Source organism: Chlorocebus sabaeus, chromosome 6 (genome assembly GCF_047675955.1).
Source record: "Chlorocebus sabaeus isolate Y175 chromosome 6, mChlSab1.0.hap1, whole genome shotgun sequence".
In the NCBI taxonomy this organism is placed as follows: Eukaryota; Metazoa; Chordata; class Mammalia; order Primates; family Cercopithecidae; genus Chlorocebus; species Chlorocebus sabaeus.
The window spans coordinates 58,812,743-58,838,472 of record NC_132909.1 but is presented as its reverse complement, the minus strand read 5'-3'; the positions used below and the strand labels follow the sequence as shown (position 1 = coordinate 58,838,472).

General features: G+C 56.2%; 3 protein-coding genes across 7 annotated transcripts in view; 2 read left to right on the top strand and 1 right to left on the bottom strand.

The window, feature by feature from the left end:
* Positions 1–5,183, top strand: part of TJP3 (tight junction protein 3) — a 46,092-nt gene extending 40,909 nt beyond the window's left edge. For all 4 annotated transcript variants that reach the window (XM_037994544.2, XM_037994543.2, XM_073017121.1 and 1 more), the window contains 6 exons: positions 599–669; positions 1,306–1,516; positions 1,597–1,697; positions 2,461–2,748; positions 4,509–4,555; positions 4,961–5,183. In XM_037994544.2, the coding sequence (XP_037850472.2) occupies positions 599–669; positions 1,306–1,516; positions 1,597–1,697; positions 2,461–2,748; positions 4,509–4,555; positions 4,961–5,063 (821 nt within the window). In that variant the 3' untranslated portion in view covers positions 5,064–5,183. The remainder of the gene's footprint in view (positions 1–598; positions 670–1,305; positions 1,517–1,596; positions 1,698–2,460; positions 2,749–4,508; positions 4,556–4,960) is intronic.
* Positions 5,184–5,279: 96 nt separating this feature from the next.
* APBA3 (amyloid beta precursor protein binding family A member 3) lies at positions 5,280–17,004 on the bottom strand. 2 transcript variants are annotated; one of them, XM_007994795.3, is made up of 11 exons: positions 16,888–17,004; positions 14,913–15,525; positions 14,781–14,820; positions 8,920–9,065; positions 8,745–8,831; positions 8,474–8,650; positions 7,548–7,718; positions 7,237–7,449; positions 5,835–5,954; positions 5,592–5,732; positions 5,280–5,500 (listed from the first exon to the last, which is right to left on the bottom strand). In XM_007994795.3, the coding sequence occupies exons 2-11, from the start codon at positions 15,486–15,488 to the stop codon at positions 5,429–5,431; spliced, it is 1,743 nt and encodes a 580-aa protein (XP_007992986.1). In that variant the 5' UTR covers positions 15,489–15,525; positions 16,888–17,004; the 3' UTR covers positions 5,280–5,428. The 2 variants fall into 2 exon arrangements, with proteins under 2 accessions (XP_007992986.1, XP_007992987.1); XM_007994796.3 differs by having other exon boundaries at positions 8,489–8,650; positions 16,888–17,003.
* A 36-nt stretch (positions 17,005–17,040) lies between these two features.
* On the top strand, positions 17,041–22,707 carry MRPL54 (mitochondrial ribosomal protein L54). Its single transcript, XM_007994798.3, has 3 exons — positions 17,041–18,037; positions 20,027–20,192; positions 22,334–22,707. Exons 1-3 carry the CDS (start codon positions 17,920–17,922, stop codon positions 22,464–22,466), a joined length of 417 nt encoding a protein of 138 aa, XP_007992989.1. The 5' UTR covers positions 17,041–17,919; the 3' UTR covers positions 22,467–22,707.
* The last annotated feature ends 3,023 nt before the right edge of the window (positions 22,708–25,730 follow it).

The following is a 25,730-nucleotide window of genomic DNA, read 5'->3' as shown; positions in this document are numbered from 1 at the left end:
TGGGATTACAGGCTTGAGCCACTATACCCAGCCAATTTTACGTCTTTAACCAAAACGGAAAGGGGGGATGAGGTCATGTCTCCCTCCTTGAACCCCTCCATGCCAGGCTGTGTCTCCTTCCTGAAACTTTGCACAATCCAGGAGGGCTTCCTGGAGGAAGCAGTGCTCCTCACAGATCCTAGAAGACAGATAGGGGCAAGAGTGGAGCTTCCTGTGGGGTTGTAGCCTGAGCAGAGCCCTGGAGTTGGGACTGAGTTTGGGAGAGCCAGGGGTTGCAGCTCAGGCTCAGCATCTGGCCTCTGACTCTGCGACCCTGAGCAAGTAGCCTTTTGTCTCTGAGCCTCAGTTTCCCCACCTGCCACATGGGCCAGTACCAGCCACCCACTCCTCAGGAGGACGTGAGGGCTTGAGGTCAGGAGGGGATGTGAGTGCAGTGCCTGGCACTTGGCCAACAGGAGTTGCTGCTGCTGTTAGGATTTATCTCCAGGGCAATGGGGAGCCATGGTGGCTTCTTGAGCAGGGGAGGGGCAGGTAGGTGTGAATTTGAGCGGCCAGGGGCTGCCCTCCTGAAGCTGTTGGTCCTGTCTCCCCTCCACAGAGACTGTGTCCAGGACGGACAGCCCCTCCAAGATCATCAAACTGGACACTGTGCGGCTGATTGCAGAAAAAGTAAGCCGGGTCCTGCTACGGGTCCCAGTTCATGGATGGGGGAAACCGAGGCCTGGGCGTCCAGCTGAATGTTCTGACCTGTTCTCAGCCCACACCCCACAAGTGCAGTCTCCCATGGAGCCCCTTTCGGAGGCTTTGTGAGGCAGGAGGCCCGAGAGAGACAAGGGCTTCCCAGAGTCGAACAGCACTCAGCCCTGGGCACAGGCAGAGAGACAAGTTGGGGCTTTGATGCCCAAGATACTGTCGCCTGGGCTATTATCACTCCCAACCCCACCATGCTAGTCTGTGGATGTGAGAGGCTAGGGTCCACTCTGACCTCAGACTCTTCATCTTTCCATCTTTCTATCTGCCAAGATGCTGTGACCTGGGCTATTAACCACCCTCATCCCTAACATGCTAGCCTGTGGATGTGAGAGGCTGGGGTCCACTCTGACCTCAGACTCTTCATCTTTCCATCTTTCTCTCTGTCTGCCAAGATGCTGTGGCCTGAGCTATTACCACCACCATCCCCAACATGCTAGCCTGTGGATGTGAGAAGCTGGGGTCCACTCTGACCTCAGACTCCTCATCTTTCCATCTTTGTCTGTTTACCCTGCTGCAATCCCCCTCTCCCCAACCTCCGCGGGCCTGGCCCAGGACAAGCACGCGCTCCTGGATGTGACCCCCTCCGCCATCGAGCGCCTCAACTATGTGCAGTACTACCCCATTGTGGTCTTCTTCATGCCCGAGAGCCGGCCGGCCCTCAAGGCGCTGCGCCAGTGGCTGGCGCCTGCCTCCCGCCGCAGCACCCGCCGCCTCTACGCACAAGCCCAGAAGCTGCGGAAACACAGCAGCCACCTCTTCACAGGTGTGGGGCTGGGTGTCCCAGGGTAGGCGGGTGGGCCCCAGCCTGAGTCTCCCACGCATACTAATGGCTCCTCCCTGCAGCCACCATCCCTCTGAATGGCATGAGTGACACCTGGTACCAGGAGCTCAAGGCCATCATTCGAGAGCAGCAGACGCGGCCCATCTGGACAGCGGAAGATCAGGTACTGCCGTGGTGAGGGTGGGTCGGGGACAGGGGGGCCCCACAGACCCTGTGCAGGCCCAGCTGGGGTTTGGGGCCTCTGTCGGGAGTTAGGTTTTGCTCAGGGGTCAGGATTCTGGCCAGAGTCAAGATGGGACCTGAGACAAGGGTGTTGGACTGGAACTTGGATGAGATGAGATTGGAGGAGCTGATTTTTTTTGTTGTTGTTTGATTTGAGATGGAGTCTCATTATGTCACCCAGGCTGGAGTGCAGTGGTGTGGTCTCGGCTTGCTGCAACCTCTGCCTCCTGGGTTCAAGTGATTCTTCTGCCTCAGCATCCCGAGTAGCTGGGACTACAGACAAGCGCCACCACGCCCAGCTAATTTTTGTATTTTTAGCAGAGACGAGGTTTCACCATGTTGGCCAGGCTGGTCTCGAACTCCTGACCTCAGGTGATCCACCCGCCTCAGCCTCCCAAAGTGCTGGGATGACAGGCCTGAATCACTGCTCCCAGCCTGGAGGAGCTGTTTTGAGAGAGAGACGAGTCTTCTCTTGGTGCTGGAGTCAAGGTTTAGGGCTCAGCTGGGATTTGGGGGCTGAGCCTCTCAGGTGAAGGGTCAATGAATACAATTAATCCTGGAGTCAATAGTGAAGCCTCCACTGAGGCTAGAGGCTCCAGGATCCTCGTCTCGATTTGGGACTGGAGTTTGAAGGTGGGGGGTGTCGTGGGTGGCGGCTGGGGTCCTGGCCGGGGCCAGCCGCAGCATCCACACCCACCCCACAGCTGGAAGGCTCCTTGGAGGACAACCTAGACCTCCCCCACCGCGGCCTGGCCGACAGCTCCGCTGACCTCAGCTGCGACAGCCGTGTTAACAGCGACTACGAGACGGACGGCGAGGGCGGCGCGTACACGGACGGCGAGGGCTACACGGACGGCGAGGGGGGGCCCTACACAGATGTGGATGATGAGCCCCTGGCTCCAGCCCTGGCCCGGTCCTCGGAGCCCGTGCAGGCAGATGAGCCTCAGAGCCCAAGGGATCGTGGGAGAATCTCGGCTCATCAGGGGGCCCAGGTGCGTGGGGCATGGGGGGCAGTCCTGGGAAAGGTCTCTGGCGGGGACGCTGGCACAGAGCACACACGCACTGGGGAGCCTGTTTTCTACCAGGACGCCAACAAACCGCTTCCCTGGTCAGATCGGTTTCCAGGACTCAGACCTGGGGTAGCTAAGAGCCACGTGGCACTGAGCAACTTGCAGCCATTTTTTTTTTTCTTTTTTTTTGAGACGGAGTTTCGCTTTTGTTGCCCAGGCTGGAGTGCGATGGCGCCAACTCAGCTCACCGCAACCTCCGCCTCCCGGGTTCAAGGGATTCTCATGCCTCGGCCTCCTGAGTAGCTGGGATTACAGGCATGCACCACCACGCCTGGCTAATTTTGTATTTTTAGTAGAGACAGGGTTTCTCCATGTTGGTCAGGTTGGTCTCAAACTTCCAACCTCAGGTGATCCGCCCGCCTCAGCCCCCCAAAGTGCTGGAATTACAGGCGTGAACCACTGCACCCGGCCTAATTTTTTTTTTTTAGTTAGAGTTTCACTCTGTCGCCCAGGCTGGAGTGCAATGGCATGATCTCGGCTCATGCCAGCCTCGGCCTCCTGTGTTCAAGCAATTCTCCTGCCTCAGACTCCCAGGTAGCTGGGATTACAGGCGAGCACCACCATGCCCAGCTATTTTTTTTTTTTTCTTAAGGTATTCTTAATAGAGACAGGGTTTCACCATGTTGGCCAGGCTGGTCTCCAATTCCTGACCTCAGGTGATCCACCTGGGCCTCTCAGAGTGTTGGGATTACAGGCGTGAGCCACCGCACCTGGCCTCCAGCCAACATTTTAACCTCTCTCTGCACCTGTTTCCTCATCTAGGACACAGGGTGGATGGTATCAGACTTGGTGGCACAGGGCAGTGGCGAGTACTCAACGTACTCAGCCCAAGTCTTGGCACATAGTAGTTGCGTGTTTTTTTGAACTTGCCCTAACTTACCTAATTTATATATTTTATTTTTTCAATTTTAGACATAGGGTCTTGCCCTGCTGCCCAGGCTGGAGTGCAGTGGTGCAATCATAGTTCATTGCAGCCTCCAATTCCTGAGTTTAAGGGATCCTCTCACCTCAGCCTCCCGAGTAGCTGGGACCACAGGCATGCACCATCACCCATGCCCAGCTAATTTTTTTCACTTTTTGCAGAGATGTGGTCTTGCTATGTTGCCCAGGCTGGTCTCTAACTCCTGGGCTCAAGTGATCCTCCTGCCTTGGCATCCCAAAGTGCTGGGATTACAGGCATGAACCACGGCACCCAGCTGTAGTTGGGTGTTTTAACAAAGGTGTATGTAGCTCTTAGTGTATATGCCTCAGCATGTTCTTCCACACCCTCTCTGGGTCAATGTAAAAATCTATGAATCGATGACATCTCTGATTAGAATGATTTTCCTAGGGTTGTGCAGTACCCAACCTGTTCAACTGTCCATGGCGGCCGCATATGGAGCAGCCACTATACTAAGTCCTTTACATACATGAACTCATGGCAGTGGCCCTATGAGGACCTGCACAGATGAGAAACCCAATTCCCCTTTTGCTGACAGGCTAGGAAGTCTCAGCTAAGGCCTTCCCCTATCCCAGCCTGTTTTCTCATTTATATTTGGGGATGACCTGCAGACTTGTCATGGGCTTAGCAATTGGGCAGCATGGCCCCAGCCAACGTGGGGGATGGGATGGAGGTGGTTATTGATCTCGACTTACCATGCTCTGGGGGGAATTCTGAAGCTCCTCTCTCCCTCTCCTCCAAGGCGGACAGCAGCCATCCCCAGGGTCAGTGGCGACAGGACAGTGTGCGGTAAGAACCACAGATTCCAGACTGGGGGTGCCCCTCAACCCTTCCCTTGGGACTCAGACTCTGGGGTTAATAAAGAGATCTATATCCAAGCTATGCCTTCATGTGCCCCTAGCCTAGTTGGGAAGACAGAGCCTGCCAAAGCCTCTCTAAGCCCCATATAATCATGGCCAAGGGAGTAGGAATCCACTTCCTGGGAGAGCTAGGAAGGCTTCTTGAAGGGCAGGACATTGAAGCTGGGGCTTTGAGGGATGCATAGGAGTTTGTTAACAAGGCCCTACCCATGAATGCCCAGATGTGCTTATCTCTGCCCACACCCACTGTGCCTAGCACAGTCAGCCTCAGTTTACAGTGGGAAAGCTCACACGCTCCCCACCCACAGCATCTATTCTATTTCCTGATCCCCAGAACCTATGAACGGGAAGCCCTGAAGAAAAAGTTTACACGAGTCCGCAATGCGGAGTCCTCCGATGAAGAAGGCTACGACTGGGGTCCGGCCACTGACCTGTGACCTCTCCCAGGCTGCCAGCTGGTCCGTCCTCCCTCCCTGGGACTGGGACTCAGTTTCCCATACAGAACCCACAACCCCACCTCCCTCCACCTGGTCTTTAATAAACAGAGTATTTTCACAGCACCGGCTTCTAGTGGCTTCTGGGAAGGACAAGGTGGTGAGAGGGCCAAGCCCCGGGCTCACCTTCCTCGGTCTCGTAGACCCTGATCCGAGACGTTGCCGCTTGCATAAGCTTTTACTGTTTTTATATTAGGAAATCATACAGGACCAAGAACCGCTGGGGTCCTGGCCAGCCAAGGCAGGCCCAGGATGGGGCTCCAGGGCCATGGAGGCGAAGGCACAGTGGCAGGCGAGGGACATGGTGGTCACAGGTACACGGGCTGCTCCTGGCCTGTAAGGAGGCGGTATGTGGCGGCTGGCATCGTCTTGATATGTACCTGGGGAGTGGAGGCAGAATGGGGTTCAGGGCAGGCCTGGGCTTGTGGTGGACGTGGGGGCGCCCCCGGCCACCACCCACCACCTGCACACCTCGCCGTAGGCCTCAGTGAGCAGCTCGATGATGCGGGCGTGTGGCGTGGCCACCACGCTCTGTCCATTGATCTCAATGATGCGGTGACCCACACGGATGCCCCCGCGCTCGGCGATGCCGCCGCGGAGAAGGCTGCAGATCTGGGGGAGGAAAGGGGGGGATGGGAAAGAGGTGGGGGCTGCTCAGGGGCCATGCTCAGGGCCGCCCTACCCCCCACCGCGGGCCAGGGGCCGGGGCCTCACGATGCCGTCCTCCACGCAGAAGCCCAGCTGCTCGCGAGTGTGGGGCCGGTGGATGATGGCGGTGGTGACGGGCGGGCAGTGGACGATGCTGAGTGTCACCGATGTCTGCGACTTCGTCTCCTGCAGGGCGGGGGTCGTTGGCCTCACTCAGCTGCCGGACAGCCTGGCAGGCTGTGGCCCCCTCTGGGCCTCAGTTTACCCTCTCATAAACCAGAGACCTGGAGTCCAGGGGCTCAATTCTGGAAGACCCCTCAGATGTGGTGGAGAACAGACTCGGGCCCGGTGGGCTTGGGGTCGAAGCTGTGTGACCCGAGCCATATCGCTTCCTTATGGCCAAAAGCCAAGCCGACAGCCGGGCTCTCCAGGCAGGCTGCAAACGTCTGTAAGAGGCTGCACGGACTGTGGCCTCATCCCTCTGACCGGGGCAGGTCCCTCCCTATCTCTGGGCCTCAGTTTCCCCATCTGAACAACAAAGGTTAAGACTCAAAAACATGGCCAGGGCCGGGCGCGGTGGCTCAAGCCTGTAATCCCAGCACTTTGGGAGGCCGAGACGGGCGGATCACGAGGTCAGGAGATCGAGACCATCCTGGCTAACACGGTGAAACCCCGTCTCTACTAAAAAAAAAAATACAAAAAAACTAGCCGGGCGAGATGGCGGGCGCCTGTAGTCCCAGCTACTCGGGAGGCTGAGGCAGGAGAATGGCGTAAACCCGGGAGGCGGAGCTTGCAGTGAGCTGAGATCCGGCCACTGCACTCCAGCCTGAGTGACAGAGCGAGACTCCGTCTCAAAAAAAAAAAAAAAAAAAAAAAAAAAAAAAAAAAAACATGGCCAGGCGCAGTGGCTCACGCCTGTAATCCCAGCACTGTGGGATTAGGCAGGTGGGTCACTTAAGGGCAGGAGTTCAAGACCAGCCTGGCCAACATAGTGAGACCCCATCTCTACAAAAAGTAAAACAATTATCTTGGCGTGGTGGTGCACACCTGTGGTCCCAGCTACTTGGGAGGCTGAGGCAGGAGAATTGCTTGAGCCCAGGAGGTCAAGGCTGCAGTGAGCCACAGGTGCACCACTGCACCCCAGCCTGGGCAAGAGAGTAAGACCTTGTCTCAAACAAACAAACCCCCTTAGAAATCAGCTGTCTCTTGTTAGAGAGCGAGCCGCCCAGCCCTGGCGCTGGGCCACCCGCATTTCCATCCTGGCTCTGGTTCTAGGGAGGTGCCCTGGACAAGCGGCCTCCCTTCTCCAGGCCTCAGTTTCCCCAAGGGCACACGAGTGAGCAGGACTTAAAAGTTACACTTTGTCCCTCTCAACTGGCCTGGAGAGACCTGGCCAGGGAAGAGACCTCTCTGGGACTCAGTTCCCCTTCCTGGGAGTGTGGGGGCCCCGCCACCCTAGGAAACTCACGCGGATGGCGGCCTGGCACGCGGCCAGAGGCAGCCCCACCAGGCTGGTCCCATTGATGGCGGTCAGGCGGTCCCCGATGCTGAGGGCTCCCGAGCGCTCAGCGGGCCCCCCGTGCAGCAGGTTGGCAATGACGGCTGTGGGCAGCAGGGAGCCCCAGCCCGACTCCACCAGGGCCACGCCCAGGCCCTCCCCTCGCCGCTTCTCGAGGAGCACCTGGGACAGAGAGGGGGTGCGGAGGCTGCTTGGCAAGGCCTGGTGCAGGTGCACGGGGCGGCAGGGGCCAGGCGGGGGCTGCCCAGCGCCTCACTCACCTCCCGGCAGTTGTCGCTGTTGGAGAAGTGGTCCAGGTCCCCGTTGTGGAGGTGGCCGGTGCCTGGGCTCGGCTGCACGCCCACCTGGCCGGGGTCGATGCCGCTTTCCCGCAGGAACTGGCTGTAGGCGGCGGCGAAGGCCTGGCCGATGGCCTGGGCGATGAGCTGGGCCTGTGGGGACGGGCGGCGCGTCCCTGGGGTGTCCCACCCACCTCCTCCAGGTCCCCGAAGTCCCCAGGGTCCTCAGAGCTGAGCCCTCCTGTCCCCACCTGGGGTGAGAGTCCCAGGACACAGCCGCCTGCCCTGGGGCTTTGGGGGAGGTGGAGAGACAGCTGTATCTTGGAGCATCTACAGCGAGAAGGAAGGGTTAGGGGCAGCCCTGGGCTGGGGCGACGATGAGGGGGGCAGCTCCCTGAGCGTGGGCTGTGGGAAAAGCTACCAGAGACCCAGCCAGGGGGCCTGATGGGTGGCAGGGACAGCCCAGGAGTGGGCGAGGTTTCAGGGAGACAGCTGAGGGTCTTGGAGGCTTATGGGAGGATGGGCGCGGTCGCTCACGCCTGTAATCCCAGCACTTTGGGAGGCCGAGGTGGGTGGATCACTCGAGCCCAGGAGTTTGAGACTCTATGTTCACCTGGGCAACAGAGCGAGACCCTGTCTCTATCAAAAATCCAAAAATTAGCCAGGCATGGTGACACCCTGTGGTCCCAGCTACTAGGGGGGCTGAAGTGGGAGGATCGCTTGAGTCTGGTGGGGAGCAGAGGCTGCAGTGAACTACGATCGTGCCACTGCACTCCGGCCTGGGTGACAGGGAGACCCTGTCCCAAAAAAAGAAATAAAAAAATAAGCTACAGGAGGGAGGCTAAACGCGTGGCCCAGCAAGGCGGGTAACAGTTGCCGTGAGGAGGGCCTCAGGAGGGTGGCCTCACGCCCTGGCTGCTCACGTCCTCCGCGTGGAACACGTGGCAGAGCATCTTGTACAGGCGACGGCCGTGGTCCTGGGGGGCCGGCCTCCGCGCCAGCCGCCGCCGCGCCATCAGCACCAGCACGCAGCCGATGTCGGCTATGTAGGAGATAGTATGCAGGGCGTGGTCCATCATGGCCTCCTGGGGGCGGGAGAGGCAGCTTGGGTGGGCTGGGGGGCCTTGCCAGGCTCGATCACCCCACCCGCATCCCTGGGGCCAGGTCCCTGCCCCGTACCTGGGAGTCCGATGTCAAGACCTTGATCCTCTTGGTGGAGACGAACAGGTCCACCTCCGTCATGGGCTGGGTCTCCCCGTCGGGGGCCTGTGGGGGTGGCGTGGGAGGTGGAGGCCCCCACAGACCCAGCCCGCAGCCCACCCGCCTGCCCACCCGCCCCCGGCCGCCCCCTCACCTTGACGCGGTCCATGGCCTCTCGGGCCTGGGCCATGCGTGTGCTGGTGGGCGGGTTCCGTTCTGATACCAGCTGGGTGGAACCCAGGTACCTGGCCCCAAATATGACACCATCCAGGAGGTCTTCATGGTCACAGGGACCGGGCACTGAGGGCGACAGCGGAGAGGGTCGGCCCTCAGGGGCCCACTCCCACGGGCTCTGCCCCAGGGCTGTGCTCTCCGAGATGGTCGGAAGACACAGTGTTCCAGCTGGCGGCTCAGCACTCTCCAGCCAGGAAGCACAGCCCACTGTTCTAGAACCATCCAAGCAGCCTGGCCCTCACAGCTCTAGAACCTTCTGTCCATCCCTCAAGGACTCGCAGGCGGGAAAGCCAGTGAGTCCAGGCCATGGCTGGATTCAAAGCCAGATCTAGCACCCACAGATACCTTCACCCTGTGTCCCCAGAATTCCAGGATCGGGCCAGAATCAGACAATCCCACTTCTACATTTTTTTTTTTTTGAGACGGAGTCTCGCTCTGTCGCCCAGGCTGGAGTGCAGTGGCGCAATCTCGGCTCACTGCAAGCGCCGCCTCCCGGGATCACGCCATTCTCCTGCCTCAGCCTCCCGAGTAGCTGGGACTACAGGCGCCCGCCACTGCGCCCGGCTAATTTTTTCTGTTTTTAGTAGAGACGGGGTTTCACCATGGTCTCGATCTCCTGACCTTGTGATCCGCCCACCTCCGCCTCCCAAAGTGCTGGGATTACAGGCGTGAGCCACCGCGCCCGGCCCACTTCTACATTTTTTGAGACACAGTCTCGCTGTCGCCCAGGCTGGAGCTCAGTAGTGTGATCTCAGCTCACTGCAACTTCCGCCTCCCAGGTTCAAATGATTCTCCTGCCTCAGCCTCATGAGTAGCTGGGATTACAGGCGCCCGCCACCATGCCTGGCTAATTTTTGTATTTTTAGTAGAGACGAGGTTTCGCCATGTTGGCCAGGCTGGTCTCAAACTCCTGACCTCAAGTGATCCGCCCGCCTTGGCCTCCTAAAGTGCTGGGATGATAGGCGTGAGCCACCGCGCCCCACCCCCCACTCCTATTTCTAAACCTCCACAACATTCTAGAACCACAGTGGACCTCTGCTTCTTGGTTCTGGAGTTCCCTCAATCAATCTAGAACTGGCCAGCATTGCCCACTGTTCTAGAACTGTCTCCAGGCAGCCCAGGATAGCAGTCAGCTCTGTGCCTGGGTTGTAGAACTGCCCAGAATAGAGAGAGAACTGGCTGCCTGTGTAAAAAATTCCCATACTGTCCAGAACCCCAGTTGGTTCTGACCCTTGAGTCCAGAACTCTCTGACAGGTCTTATAACAATTGTCAGGAGTTCTAGAAACTTATTATCCCTCTAGAATCAGACTTCTCCGTGATTCCGGAACATCGTAATCACAACGGCGTCAGGCAGCTCTCCCTGTGGTTCTAGAATCTCCTTCAGTAGTTCACACCTTTGGCTACACCAGTGATTCTAAGAATTACCTGACCAGTCGAGGAACAAACAATTCTGTTCCAGGAGAAGTCCAGAACAGTTCTAGAATACTCCCAACCCAGCCCAGAACTACATAAAGCTTTACTCCTGGCCGGGCGCGGTAGCTCGTGCCTGTCATCCCAGCACTTTGGGAGGCCGAGACAGGTGGATCACCTGAGGTCAGGAGTTCGAGACCAGCCTGGCCAACATGACGAAACCCTGTCTCTACTAAAAATACAAAAATTAGCTGGGCGTGGTGGCGCACACCGGTAATCCCGGCTACTTGAAAGCTGCGGCGGGAGAATCACTTGAACCCAGGAGGTGGAGGTTGCAGTGAGCCGAGAGAGATTGCGCCATTGCACTCCAGCCTGGGCGACAGGGCAAGATTCCGTCTCCAAAAACAAAAAGGGGGGAAAAGGAAGCTTGACTCCTGTGGTTCTAGAATTCCCTGAGCTACCTAAAGCCAGACAGCTCTGCCGGTGGCTCTAGAATATTCTAAGTAGTAACTACTGCTCTTTGGTTTAGAACCACAGATGTAGGGCCCAGTTCTGGACACCCCTCAGTGAAATTCATCCTCCGCCACAGTCGGTTCTGCCCACTGTCATGATTTCATGATCTAAACATTCTGGAACAAGACCTCCACTCTGGGGTTCTACAGATGCACCATTCAGTGTGTAGCACCAGGCACATGTATCTGTCACAGACCTGAAATGTGGCTCGTCTACAGAGAGACGTAAAAAGAAAATATACACTAGATATTGAAGATTAGCATGCAGAAAAGTAATTTAAGGCCAGGCGTGGTGGTTCGCGCCCGTAATCCCAACACTTTGGGAGGCCAAGGCGGGCGGATCACCTGAGGTCAGGAGTTTGAGACCAGCCTGGCCAACATGGTGAAACCCTGTCTCTACTAAAAATACCAAAGTTAGCCAGGCATGGTGGCGGGTGCCTATAATCCCAGCTACTTGGGAGGCTGAGGAAGGAGAATCACTTAAACCCGGGAGGCAGAGGTTGCAGTGAGCCGAGATCACGCCACTGCACTCCAGCCTGGGCAACAGGGTGAGACTGTGTCTCAAAAAAAAAAAAAAAAAGTACTTTAAAAATATTGATTATATGTGGAAATAATATTTTAAATATGTTAATTAAAATGTTATTAAAGTTAATTTCTTAGCCAGATATGGTGGCATACGCCTATAGTCCCAGCTACTCAGGAGGCTGAGGCAAAAGAATCGCTTGAACCTGGGAGACGGAGGCTGCGGTGAGCTGAGATTGAGCCACTGCACTCCAACCTGGGTGACACAGCAAGACTCCATCTCAGTTAAAAAAAAAAAAAAAGTTATTTCACCTGTTTTTAATTTTTTAATGTGGATAACTATAAAATTTTAAATCATATATGGCTCACATTATATTTCTATTGTACTTCCATCTAGAACTTTCTGATTACACTATAATTGGACAGCTCTGCCCAGGGTTCTAGAACACCAGATAACTATTCCCTCCATGGTTCTGGAATTTTCCAGTCTTGAGTAGAAGCAGATGGCTCTGTTCACCACTTCTAAGCATATTCTCATCAGCCCAGACTCCTTGAACCTAGAAACGCAGACAAAACGCCAAGCCCGGGAACTCCCAAGGCGTCGCAGCTCTGCTCATGATTCTAGAACCTTCTTAGAGCTATAGGTTCAAACCAGTTCTTCTCTCTACAACCACAGAACTGCCTTTTTTTTTTTTTTTTTTTTTTGAGACATGGTCTCCCTGTGTCACCCAGGCTGGAGTGCAGAGGTACAATCTTGGCTCACTGCAGCCTCAAGTGATCATCCCACCTCAGCCTCCCAAGTAGCTGGGATTACAGACCCATGTCACGCGCCCAGCTAATTTTGGGGGGTGGATTTTATTTCTGTAGAGACAGGGTTTTGCTGCGTTGCCCAGGCTGGTCTTCAACTCCTGGGCTCAAGCGATCCTCCCACATCAGCCTCCCAAATAGCTGGGATTACAGACCCATGCCATATGCCCAGCTAATTTTTTGGGGGATTTTATTTTTGTAGAGACAGAGTGTTGCTGTGTTGCCCAGGCTGGTCTCGAACTCCTGGGCTCAATCGATCCTCCCATTCTGGCCTCCCAAAGTGTTGGGATTACAGATGTGAGCCACCCTTCCTGGCCAGAACTTACTATCTGACCTATATTCTTAGGAAAGTCTAGAACACAGGTTGGGCGCGGTGGCTCACACCTGTAATCCCAGCATTTTGGGAAGCCGAGGCAGGTGGATCACAAGGTCAGGAGTTCGAGACCAGAATGACCGAGATGGTGAAACCCCATCTCTACTAAAAATACAAAAATTAGCTGGGCATGGTGGTGGACACCTGTAATCTCAGCTACTCAGGAGGCTGAAGTAGGAGAATCACTTGAACTCGGGCGGAAGAGGCTGCAGTGAGCCGGGAGTGTGTCACTGAAAAAAAGTCTAGAACATTCCAGAGGGCCAGAAATTGTTCTTCCCATGCTTTTAGGGCAGCGATTGGCAAACATTTTCTGTAAAGGGCCAAAGAGTAAATATTTTCAGCCCTGTAGGTCACAAGGTCTCTGCTGCAGCTACTCAGCTCTGCCATTCTAACAGCAGAGCAGCCATGGACAACACATGAATGACCAAGCATGATGTGTACCAATAAAACTTTACTTATGTGCACTGAAATTTGTTACTATTATTTTTTGAGACGGAGTCTCACGCTATTGCTCAGGCTGTAGTGCAATGCCTACATGCCCGGCTTATGCACACTAAAATTTGAATTGCATTTTTTTATTTTTGAGACAAGGTCTCGCTCTGTTGCTTTGGCTGCGTAGTGCATTGGCATGATCTCAGCTCACCGTAGTCTCAACTTCCTGGGCTCAAGAACTTTTTCACCTCAGCCTCCTGAGTAGCTGGGACTACAGGTATGCACTGCCACACCTGGCTAATTTTAACCATGTTTTGTAGAGATGGGGTCTTGCTATGTTGCCCCGGCTGGTCTCCAACTCCTGGGCTCGAGCAATCCTCCTGCCTCAGCTTCCCAAAGAGCTGGGATTACAGGCGTGAGCCACCATATCCAGCCTAGTATATCATTTTCACGTGAAGAAATAGTATTCTTCGGCCAGGTGCAGTGGCTCACACTTGTAATCCCAGCACTTTGGGAGGCCAAGGCAGCCGAATCACTTGAGGTTCAGAGTTTGAGACCAGCCTGGCCAACACAATGAAACCCCATCTCTACTAAAAACACACAAATTAGCTGGGCATGGTGGCAGGTGCCTGTAATCCCAGCTACTCGGGAGGCTGAGGCAGAAAAATTGCTTGAACACAGGAGGTGGAGGTTGCAGTGAGCCAGGATCACACCACTGCACTCCAGCCTGGGCGACAGACTCTGACTCAAAAAAAAAAAAAAAAAGAAATAGTATTCTTCTTTCAATTAAAAATGCAAAGGCCACCCGGGCACGGTGGCTCACGCCTGTAATCCCAGCACTCTGGGAGGCCAAGGCAGGCAGATCGCTTGAGCTCAGGAGTTTGAAACCAGCTTGGGCAACATGGTGAAACCCCATTTCGACCCAAATAAATACAAAATAAAATTAGCTGGGAATGGTGGCATGCACCTGTAGTCTCAGCTATTTGGGAAACTGCAGTGGGAGGATCGCTTGAATCTGGGAGATGGAGGTTGCAGTGAGCTGAGATCAAGCCACTGCACTCCAGCTTGGAAAACAGAAGCCATCAAAAAAAAGTTAAAAGAAAAACACACCAAAACCATCTTTAACTAAAGACCTATGTGAGGCCGGGGGCGGTGGCTCAAGCCTGTAATCCCAGCACTTTGGGAGGCCGAGATGGGCGGATCACAAGGTCAGGAGATCGAGACCATCCTGGCTAACCTGGTGAAACCCTGTCTCTACTAAAAAATACAAAAAACTAGCCGGGCGAGGTGGCGGGCGCCTGTAGTCCCAGCTCCTCGGGAGGCTGAGGCAGGAGAATGGCGTAAACCCGGGAGGCGGAGCTTGCAGTGAGCTGAGATCCGGCCACTGCACTCCAGCCTACGCAAGACTCCGTCTCAAAAAAAAAATAAACAAAACAAACAAACAAACAAAAAAGACCTATGTGAGCAGGCAGTGAGCTGGGTCTGGCCCAATGATGATGATTTGCCAAGCCCGGCTCCAAAGCTGCCCCACAGCCCCCTTCTCACTCTACCCCGTTCTCAAGACTGGCTCTCCTCTCCCTGGCCAGCCGGGATCTGCTCAAAACCACCCTCAGAGCCTCCTGAGGACCTCATCCTTCCTGGCAAACTGTTGCCAGACTTTGGAAGCCTGATTCTGGCTGTCTAGGGGCCTTAGTGCCTGAGGCTAGGGTGGGCGGGACACTCACCCTCCTGGGGGGCAGGGTAGGAAGCCAGGGTCTCGGGGCTCTGGAAGAAGACAGAGGAGGGGCAGGACTGAGTCCCCCTGCTTGGTTGGTTCCAGGCAGTCCAGGACACCTGGAGGGTGGGGCGGGCACTACCTGGGCACCAGCGGGTGGCTCTTCAGGTGTGACTAGAGGCACCGTCTCCAGCCAGGGTTCCGGGGAACTGCTTGAGCTCCTGCTGCCCCCCTGCTCAGCAGAGGCCCCCTCCACCCATTCTGGGGAGTCAGAATCCTCATCTGGGTCCTCAGGGGGCTGCAACAGTCGGGGGGCAGGCTCTAGAGGCTCTTCAGGACCAGGCTGGGAAGGCGAGCATTCCTCGCAGTGCAAGAGGCTCAGCAGGTCATCCCGGCCAGCTTCGGCAGACAGGAGCCCGTGGGCATCGGCGATCTCCTGGGAGGCCAGGCCGTGGCCTGTGGCAATGTGTAGGGGACAGGGGGTTCCATCTGGGGATGGGCCCACCAGATCACCCGGCAGAGCTTCAAACTGCTGCACCAGCTCCTGAATGCTTGACTCATCAAGTTCCATCCGACTCAGGCTGCCGGGGCCTCCTGGCACAGGGTCCCACTGCCTGTGAGGGGTGAGGTCCTCAGAGGGCACAAGCATGTCCCTGGGCTCCTCCAAGTCCATGGCTGGAAGCCCCGAAGGGGATCGGGAAATTGTAGGGAAGTCCATGCCTGGACTCCAGGCTTAGGCTGGCATCTTCAAGCAGCTGAAAGACACAGAGTCAGCGCTGAGGTTTCGCCTGGGTACAGTGGTTCATGCCTGTAATCTCAGCACTTTGAGAGGCCAAGAACGGCTGACTGAACCCAGGAGTTCAAGATCAGCCTGGGCAACAGAGCAAGACCCTACCACTACAAAAAATACAAAAAAATTAAGGCCGGGCACAGTGGCTCATGCCTGTAATCCCAGCACTTTGGGAGGCCAAGGAGGATGGATCACAAAGAGTTAGAGACCAGCCTGACCAACATGGTGAAATTCCGTCTCTACTAAAAATACAAAAAATTAGCCGGGTGTGGTGGCGGGCACCTGTAATCCCAGCTACTCAAGAGGCTGAGACAGGAGAATTGCTTGAACCCGGGAGGTGAAGGTTGCAGTGAGCTGAGATCGCGCCATTGCACTCCAGGCTGGGCGACAGAGCAAGACTCTGTCTCAAAAAAAAAAAAAAAAAAAAAAAAAAAAAAATTAGCTAGGGGTGGTGGTGTATGCCCGTAGTCCCAGCTACTTGAGAGGCTGAGGTGGGAGGATCACTTGAGCCAGGGGAGGCAGAGGCTGCAGTGAGCCTTGATTGTGCCACTGCACTCCAGTCTGGGCGACAGAGTGAGGCCCTGTCTTAAAAAAAAAAAAAAAAAAAAAAACAAAAAACACCCAAAACCATAAAACCTGAGGTTTCCTGGGTGCCTATCCGGTGCTAGGCTCTAGCGGATACTGTTCACACAGGGTACGTAATTTAATCCCCGACAACCCTTACAAGGAGTTAGGATTCCCATTTTACAGATGAAGAAACTGAGGCGCAGAATGGGGAGGTGTGAAGCAGTGGCTTCCCGAGCCCCTGTATGTGTCATCCCAGACCTCTCCCAACTAATGACGTCTGTTCACTCCAGCCCTGGTTCTTCCAAGTCCTCCTCCCTCGAGACGCGGAACCCAGAATGGAGACTCAGACCTCACACCCTGACTCTACAGACTCGTCAGAAGCAGGTCCCCAAGACCCCAGACCCAAGACCTCAGTCCCATGACCTTAACCCCCAATACCTCCATCCAGAACTTTAGACCCAGGACCCTGGACTTAATACCAGAGAGTCAAGACGCCATAAGGCAGACCCGAGTCTCCAAATCTCCAATGTTACCCCAAGAACGACTCTAGACTGAGACCCCGAGTTCAGGACCCAGCCCCAAGCCCAGACTCCAGTCCGCCCTCAGACCGAAGACCTCAAGCGCCGACTCAGACCCCACTCTGCACCTCGAGGACACTCACTTCCCAAATCGAGGCCGCCTCAGCCCCGCGCAGCCTCCAGGACCCCGCACCCCCAGTACGACCCCGACATAGCCCAAACCGCGCCCCCAGAAGACGCACCTCGGAGATTCCCGGTCCCAGCGCTGGCTCCTCCATCGGCACAGCGCCCTGGCCCACTGAGCATGCGCAGCCTCGCGAGGCCTGCTGGGAAATGTAGTTCTGTCAGCCAGCCACGCCATGAGGGGGCGCTGGGACTCCTGTAGGTGTTGGAGCCGGGGTTCGAATCCCATGCTTCTCTGCCCGCAGACAGCCCGGGCTGGCCCCAGGACCTGTTTCTTCCCCTGCAAAATAGGGTTAATAATCACTGCCTGGCTCCGGGGGCCGTGTTCATTATTCCAAAGGATGGCAGATGGGGAGAAGAGGGGTTGGGAAATATTAAAGAAGTGTGAGAGGTGGTTTCCTTGGCACCTTGAGGCACCGGAAGCGACATGGTAACCCTGTTGAAGACGGACTTCCGGTTTGGCTCACAGTAGGGAGACAGGTTGGTGCACCCTGGATTTGCGGTCGGCCTGCGAACTTTACTTCCCTGAGTCTCAGTTTCCTCACTAATAAGCTGGGGAAAAAAATAGTACCTACCTCCTAATTGTGAGGATTAAATTAGATCGAGTGGGTTAAGGATTTAGCAGTAGGGCTGGAAAAGAATATATAAAATACATATTATTAATTTGAATTTTATATATAATACATACTATGTGTTATATATATATAGTATATAATAATGTTAAAAATGATGTTATAAAAATTAACAGTGATTAGACTCCAGGCCTACTGGGGTATATTAGACTCATTGTTAATCTCTTTAAAGCTTTGAATAATTACTCATTGGATGGAATTGGGAACATATAAAGTGTGATATCTTTAGTAAATGTTATGTAATTGAAGAAGGGCAAGAAGAAGTCAATGAAATAACCCTCGAACGCCTCCTTCTACGGTAATACGTATGACTACAAGTCTAAAGAACTCACCATAGAGTATGAGAACTTGGGAGACTACATTTCCCAGACACCTCCACGGGGCCTACAACTGCGGAGCACCCCTTGGACCACTGACGTCTTCCGGAAACGTGCACGTGCAAGCTGCCCGCAATACGTCATGGCGACCAGACGCCTTTTAGGGGCTGCCCGGACATGGGCCGGCTGGGGGACCCGGGAGCTCCTAGACCCCGCCTCTCCTAGAAGGCTCCTGGTCCGGGATTATGCTAAGAAACCAGGTGAGCTGAGTTAACAGGAACCAAATAGGGGCGGTGGGTACGCTGAGGAATTGGCAGTGCGCAGGCGCTGGTTGGGGAGGCGGTGGTAGAACTAATGCGCAAACGCAGAGAGGCGGATGCCAGGCTGTAGGCGCAGGCGCAGTTTGAGGGACCCAGCGCCGCTTTGAGTTCCGGCGTCCGGCTTGGAGATAACCTTAGCGATTGGACGCAGGGCGCAGGCGCCAGCTGGGGAGCGGCCTGGGAGGAGGGTGTGGGTTACGTGGAGCCCACGCGTTTCACTGCGCAGGAGCGGGTTGGAAGGGATTTGCCGGGAGTCTGGGGAGGTCATGAACTTGGGTTCCAGTCCTGTTTCTCTGCCTGCCTCCAAATCGCAGGGTGATCTTGGCCAAGCCGTTACCAAAAATTCAAAGAAACTATGGAGCCTATTTAAATCTTAGCCACTTCAGCAAGAACAAACCAAGGTTATTAAGGTTTAGCTGGATACAGCCTTGCCTGATCTCCTTTGTTGAAAGGGGAAAATTGGCAAATGTTCGGCCTTAAAGACAGACACATAGCAGACGATATAACTTGAATGACGGTCATTCCAAGCATCGGTGTTACTTAATGATATGTCTAAATCCCACTTAAAGTGATTTTGAAGCCAGGCATGGTGGCTCACATCTTTATTCCCAGCACTTTGGGAGGCCAAGGAGACATGATCGATCGCTTGAACCCAGGAGTACGAGACCAGCCTGGGCCACATAGCAGGACCCTGTTTGTATAAAAAATAAAAAAGTGCCTGGCATGGTAGCTCACGCCTGTAATCCCAGCACTTTGAGAGGCTGAGGCAGGTGCATCACTTGAGGTCAGGAGTTCGAGACCAGCCTGGCCAACACGGTGAAACCCCGTCTCTACTAAAAGTACAAAAAATTAGCCGGACGTGGCGGCTCGTGCCTGTAATCCCAGCTACTCGGGAGGCTGAGACAGGAGAATCGCTTAAACCCGGGAGGCGGAGGTTGCTGTGAGCCAAGATCGCGCCACTGCACTCCAGCCTGGGTGACACAGTGACACTCCGTCTCAAAAATAAATTTAAAAAAATAAAAATAAGTGGGGTATGGTGGCTCACACCTGTGATCTCAGCTACTGGGGAGGCAGAGGCAGGAGGATCGCTTGAGCCTGGGAGTTTGAGGCTGCAGTGAATCATGATTGTGCCCCTGCACTCCAACCTGGGCTGCCTTTATTTTTAAATTTTTTTAGACTTTTTGTTTTTTGAGATGGAGTCTTGCTGTTACCCAGGCTGGAGTGCAGTGATGTGATCTCGGCTCACTGTAAGCTCCGCCTCCCGGGTTCAAGCGATTGTCCTACCTCAGCCTCCCGAGTAGCTGGGATCACAGGCATGCGCCACTATGCCCAGCTAATTTTTTTTTTTTTTTTTTTTTAGTAGAGATGGGGTTTCACCATGTTGGCCAGGCTAGTCTTAAACTCACCTGACCTCAAGTGATCTGCCCACCTCGGCCTCCCATAGTGCTGAGATTACAGGCGTGAGCCACTATGCCTGGCCGAGACCCTGTCTTTAAAAAAAAGTTTTGAGTGGCCGAACGTGGTGGTTCACGCCTGTAATCCCAGCACTTTGGGAGGCCGAGGTGGGCAGATCACGAGGTCGGGAGATCGAGACCATCCTGGCTAACACGGTGAAACCCCGTCTCTACTAAAAATACAGAAAAATTAGTCGGGCGTGGTGGCGGCGCCTGTAGTCCCAGCTACTCGGGAAGCTGAGGCAGGAGAATGGCGTGAACCCGGGAGGCAGAGCTTGCAGTGAGCCGAGATCATGCCATTGCACTCCAGCATAGGCAACAGAGTGAGACTCCATCTCAAAAAAAAAAAAAAAGTTTTTAGTGTAGCAGAGTCCAGTGAGGGGCTGAGGCCACCTGAGACAGGGGGCTCTGTAAGGGAAGTTTGGCTTCCAGGGGAGCGACTGGGCTGAAATGACTCTCCCTCTCCTCCCCCCAGTTATGAAGGGGGGCAAATCCGGAAAAGGTGCAGTGCCCAGTGAGGCCCTCAAGGACCCCGACGTATGCACAGACCCTGTCCGGCTCACCACATACGCCATGGGCGTCAACATCTACAAGGAAGGGCAGGATGTACCCCTGAAACCGGATGCTGAGTACCCTGAATGGTGAGTGGACCAGGCTGTGTCATCGTGCACTGACTATTCCTTCCTCCGCCCCAGGAGGACCCCTTCTGGGAGAGGCAGATCCCTACTCCAGCCGGAGCCTAACAGTCATACCTACCCATCCTTCAGGGCAGGGGCTTCAGGGCTCTGCGTCTGGGTGGTCTCATCTGTAACGGGGTGATGGGACCCATCCCTCCCTCCAAGGGCTGTGAGGAATTCATGAGATTAGAACGCCTGTCAAGTACCTAAAACGATGCTCTTTCTTCTTAAGCAAATACTTAAAAAGTTTTTTTTTCAGGCTGGGCTCAGTGGCTCACGCCCATAATCCCAGCACTTTGGGAGGCCGAGGTGGTTGGATCACTTGAGGTCAGGAATTCGAGACCAGCCTGGCCAACATGGTGAAACCCTGTCTCTACTAAAAGTATAAAATTGGCCGGGCGCAGTGGCTCACGCCTGTAATCCCAGCACTCTGGGAGGCCGAGGCGGGCAGATCACCAGGTCAGGAGACCGAGACCATCCTTGCTAACACAGTGAAACCCTGTCTCTACTAAAAAAAGTACAAAAAGTTAGCCGGGAGTGGTGGCGGGCGCCTGTAGTCCCAGCTACTTGGGAGACTGAGGCAGAACGGCGTGAACCTGGGAGGCGGAACTTGCAGTGAGCCCAGATCGCACCACTGCACTCCAGCCTGGGCGACAGAGCGAAACTCTGTCTCTCTATACATATATTTTATGTATTTTACATATGTAATATATAATATATATATATATAAATTAGCTGGGTGTGGTGGCTCATGCCTGCAGTCCCAGTTACTTGGGAGGCTGAGGCACGAGAATTGCTTGAGCCTGAGAGGCGGACGTTGCAGTGAGCCAAGGTCACACCACTGCACTCCAGCCTGGGCGACAGAGTGAGATTTGGTCTCCAAAAAAAAAAAAAAAAGTTTTTTTCTTTGAGATGGAGTCTCACTCTGTCACCCAGTCTGGAATGCAGTCACGCGATCTCAGCTCACTGCAAACTCTGCCTCCTGGGTTCAGATGATTCTCCTGCCTCAGCCTTCAGAGTAGCTGGGACTACAGGCATGTGCCCCCATGCCTGGCTAATTTTTTTTTTTTTTTTTGAGACAGAGTTTTACTCCCGTTGCCCTGGCTGGAGTGCAGTGGCATGATCTCAGCTCACTGCAACCTCTGCCTCCCAGGTTCAGACGATTCTCCTGCCTCAGCCTGCCGAGTAGCTGGGATTACAGGTGCCCGCCACCACACCCAGCTAATTTTTGTATTCTTAGTAGAGACGGGGTTTCACCATGTTCTCCAGGCTAGTCTCGAACTCCTAACCTCGTGATCCGCCCACCCTGGCCTCCCAAAGTGCTGGGACTACAGGTGTGCGCCACCGCGCCCGGCCTGCAAATACTTATTGACCACTGACTGCATGCCAGGCCCTTGCTCTAGGCTTCAGGGTACAGAAGGGCTCAAAATAGACACAAGTCACCACCGGCAGAACTAGCTGGGGAGGCAGACGGGAAGCAGGAAGTCAGGCAGCTGTGGTGGTGACACTTCCGGGAAGGGGGCAGGAGAATGAGTGACAGAGCAGGGACATTTGGCTGCTCTGGTCTGAGGTTTGGGGGACACAGAAGCCAAGACGTGAGTGGGTGGAAGGGGTTTTTCAGGCAATGGACACAGCCTGTGTAAAGGCCCCAGGGCAGGACCACACCTAGTGTGCTGGAGGAACAGCAGGGAGGCGTGTGTGGCTGGAGCAGAGTGAGGAGGGGGAGAGAGGGAGGAGGCGGGGACAGGGCCTGTGGGCTGCGGGAAGGGTTCTGCTGTGGCCCCAAGCTGATCTGCAGCCTGGGGAGGGTCAGGAAGTCTGAGCAAGTGGGGACAGGTGGCCTGGTGTGGACAGTGCTGGGAGGCAGGAGAGGGCTTGGCATGTGCCAGCCTCAGAGGTTGTGCCATTGGGGTGCAGTTGGCTCCATTGCTGCACAGCCAGGGACCCTCCCAGCCCTGGATCCGGGAGGGACCACCCCGAGATCATGCAGCCAACCAGTGGGCTTGGGACCCAGCCCAGTGGCCGCCTCTGCCCGAGGTGCCCAGGACACCAGGTGGCCCAGGGGGTCGCCGTGTAGCTCTGATTCCTGCCTGCGCCCTCGTCAGGCTGTTCGAGATGAACTTGGGCCCCCCAAAGACCCTGGAGGAGCTGGATCCTGAGACCCGGGAGTACTGGCGGCTGCTGCGGAAACAGAACATCTGGCGCCACAACCGGCTGAGCAAGAACAAGAAGTTGTAGCGTGGTGGGTCCGGCCTCCCCGACCCCAGCCCCCGAGGGCTTGCCGCGTAGCGTGGTGGGTCTGGCCTCCCCGACCCCAGCCCCCGAGGGCTTGCCGCGTAGCGTGCCGACGCCCACACTGAGGACTTGCTGATTTCCCAGAGGACGCCGGCTTTTGTGAGACAAGAGGCCTGGGTTTCCATGTGACCCCACAGTGGGGCTGGACTAGGGCCCTGGAGGCCAATAAAGACCTTTCTGGGTAGACCCTGGTACCCCTTGGTATTGTCTGGCGTCGGTCTGGCGGGAAGTGGGCCCCTCAGACCCCAGGGATCCCGGCCTCCACGCCAGCCAGTGGCGGGCCGTCTGCAGGTCCCCTGTGCCTCTGGACCCTTGGTGGGCTTCTCTTCCCAACTCCTGGAGTTCCTGACGCCGCCCACGAGGCCCGAGCCCCAGATCTCAAGCTGCTGGCTGAGGGGGTTGTCCTAGCTAAGCTGCTCTTGGTTGCAAGGGACTCAAACCTAACTCAAGCCGTCAGAGTCAGAAAAGAGGCTTTATGAGCTTCAAGAACAGAGATGTCTGGGCGGGGGTAGCGGTGTGGCTGCAGGTGTGGCTGGATCCAGGTGCTTCCATATTCAGACCCAAGGCCCTCTCCATCTCAGGGTCCTTGGATCCCCCAGGGGCTCGCACTCATGGGCAGGGTAGCCCCAGGGCTCCTGGCTGATGTCCCCACCAGCACAGCAAGTAGAATCAGAGGGGAGGGACTGCCCCTTCCTTCCTGCCACAGTCACACAGCGTGGTCCTCGATGGCCTATCCCTGGAGCCCAGGGGCTTGGGCCTGCCTTCTCCACCCCCAAGTGCTCTGTCCACTCCACTGGAGCCCAGGTCTCAGCCTCCGCCCCCAGTCCACCCTCTGGAGTCTGCTTTCAGCACCCTGACCCTGACCCACAGCCCGAGTGAGGACTGGCCTCCCTGCAGCCCAACTCCTGCCCTGCCTAGCTGTGATGAGGAGCAATGGGGCGGGATCCCGAGGGCTGGAGCCCACCAGATTGGAGGAGGCTGGGGGCGACACCTAGTTAGGGAGTGATGGGGCCTCTTGGTGGGGGTAGATCACCTCATAGACCCCATGTCCTGCAGAACCCCCAAGGGTCATGCCCTCAGCCCCACCCTTGCCACAGCAGCCCCACCCATTCCTAGGTGGGCACCCTAGGGGCTTTGGGCTGGGCTCACCCACCCTCTGGCTTCCTCTGTCCACAAGCTGGATGGGCGGGGCGAGGACCTGAGGCTAATTCTTCCCGTCCCAGGGAAACCCTAACCTTCATCCTCTTAGGGGACTCTGGAGTGGAGCGGATTACCACACACCTGCTGTCCCCGGTGGCCTCCCTGGGCAGGCGGGGGTGTGGGCACGCCTTCTCTTGCGCTCACAGCAAGTGGTGCCAGCCCTGTTCCCACCCTCCTGTTATTCCCCAAGGTTCTCAGGGTAAAAATCAAAGTTATAACAGCCACTGCCCTGCCTGGCCTCCCCGTCACCTCCCTCCTCCCCCTCCTCACTGTACTCCAGCCACACGGGCCTCCTCGCTATTCCTCCAGTGCACCAGGTGTGGCCCTGCCCCAGGGCCTTTGCACGGCCTATGCCTCTGCCCAGCCCCCTCCTCCCCTAGACCACCTCCCTCCCGCCCCGGTCTCCACCTTCACGCCAGCCTCCCCTCCTCCAGAACTCCCTATACAATTGCAGCCCCTGCCACACTCCCCATCTGCCTTTCCTGGTTGTTTTTTCTCCCTATCGCTTATCACTGTCTGAAGTCTTATGCTTTAGGTTTGTTTTTTATTTATTTGTTTTGAGTCGGGGTCTGGCTCTGTTGCACAGGCTGGAATGCAGTGGTGCGATCACAGCTCCCTGCAGCCTCGACCTTCTGGGCTCAAGCCATCCTCCTGCCTCAGCTTCTCGGGTCGCTGGGATGACAAGTGTGCACCACTACACCTGGCACGTTTTAAAAATGTCTGTGGAGACTGGGTCTTGCTATGTCACCCAGGCTGGTCTCAAGCAATCCTCCCACCTCAGCATCCCAAAGCACTGGGAGTACAGACATGAGCCACCACACCTGGCCTGGTTTAGGTTAAAAAGAAAAAAAAAACCTTTCTTGTGCTTACTGCCGTGTCCCCAGTGCCTGGTGCACAGTGACAGTGGCTGGGCGTTGGGCCACAGGACTTGTGTGTGAGGTGCCGCCTGGAGGTGGGGTGCCCCGGTGACCTGGGAGTGATCTGGGGAGCCCAGGCTGGAGACGAGGAGGGTAGCTACTGCAGCTCCTGCCCTGGTGCCGCACTTCTGTCTCAGGGGGTGGCCCTGGCCAAGACTCTCCCATCCCATGGCTCAGGGCCCCTCCTGCTGCACTGGGCCAACCATGCTTGCCAGTCACAGCGGGTTCTCGGCCCTGAGACAGCCTCCTTGCTCAGAGCTCTTGGGCAATGCAACTGGGTTGGACAGAGCAGATGCCGGCCGTGCCTCTGCAGGGCTGGGGGACATGCACGGGGGCTGGGGGACATGCACGGGGCCTGGGGTCTGTGGGGACGCGAGGAACAGGGGCTGACGACGACACAGCCAGCACCAGCCCGCCTCCACACAAGGTTCCACCCTCCCTCCAGAACCGCTGCCATGCCTCAGATGGGGGGGCCGTGATGGGCCTGAAAGGCAGCTTCACCCACTCCTAGCCGTGCGACCTTGGGGACCTGGCTTCCTGCCTGAGCCCCCGTTTCCCTCTCTGTAGAATGGGCTGACGGCTGTGCCCAAGGTCCAGGGCGCAACAGAGAGGGGAGCGCTCACGTGGTGGGTGTACCGTGAAAGGAGACCAGGCTCGCGGGAGTTGCCATTATTGTCATTTCGGGGGGACCGGGAGCCTGGAGAGCGGGCAGCTCTGCTGATGGGGAGTGGGAGTGGCAGAGAGATGTACACTCATCTTACACAGTCAGCGGCCCCGCCACTCACAGCCTCACAGCCCGGGAACCTCAGAGGCCCCCATACCCCATTAACACACGGGAGACTGAGGCCCCAGGAGGGGAGGAGGGTCCCCGTCCCCGGCCTAGGAATACTTGGGTCACCTCCTGCCTGACACTGGGGGCCGGTCCGCTGCCAGCAGGATGGGTGGCGATGGGGTGGGGGACAGGATGGGGGTGGGGGACCCAGCAGCCTATCTCTGGTCCCGCTCCCCAGTGGTGGTGGCCTGGCCTGACCACGGTTGCTCCGTGACTTCAGCCTAGGCCAAGGCGTGGTGGCTGTCACCAGGGCACGTC

Bases quoted from the DNA above. Each gene is read 5' to 3' on its own strand.
- MRPL54 (XM_007994798.3), top strand. From the start codon at position 17,920: ATGGCGACCAGACGCCTTTTAGGGGCTGCCCGGACATGGGCCGGCTGG. The intron at 18,038-20,026 runs GTGAGCTGAGTT...TCCTCCCCCCAG, and splicing joins GGATTATGCTAAGAAACCAG to TTATGAAGGGGGGCAAATCC. The intron at 20,193-22,333 runs GTGAGTGGACCA...CGCCCTCGTCAG, and splicing joins GATGCTGAGTACCCTGAATG to GCTGTTCGAGATGAACTTGG.
- APBA3 (XM_007994795.3), bottom strand. From the start codon at position 15,488: ATGGACTTCCCTACAATTTCCCGATCCCCTTCGGGGCTTCCAGCCATG. The intron at 14,821-14,912 runs GTAGTGCCCGCC...GTCTTCTTCCAG, and splicing joins AGCCACCCGCTGGTGCCCAG to AGCCCCGAGACCCTGGCTTC. The intron at 5,733-5,834 runs GTGAGGCCCCGG...TTCCTCCCCCAG, and splicing joins TCTGCGTGGAGGACGGCATC to ATCTGCAGCCTTCTCCGCGG.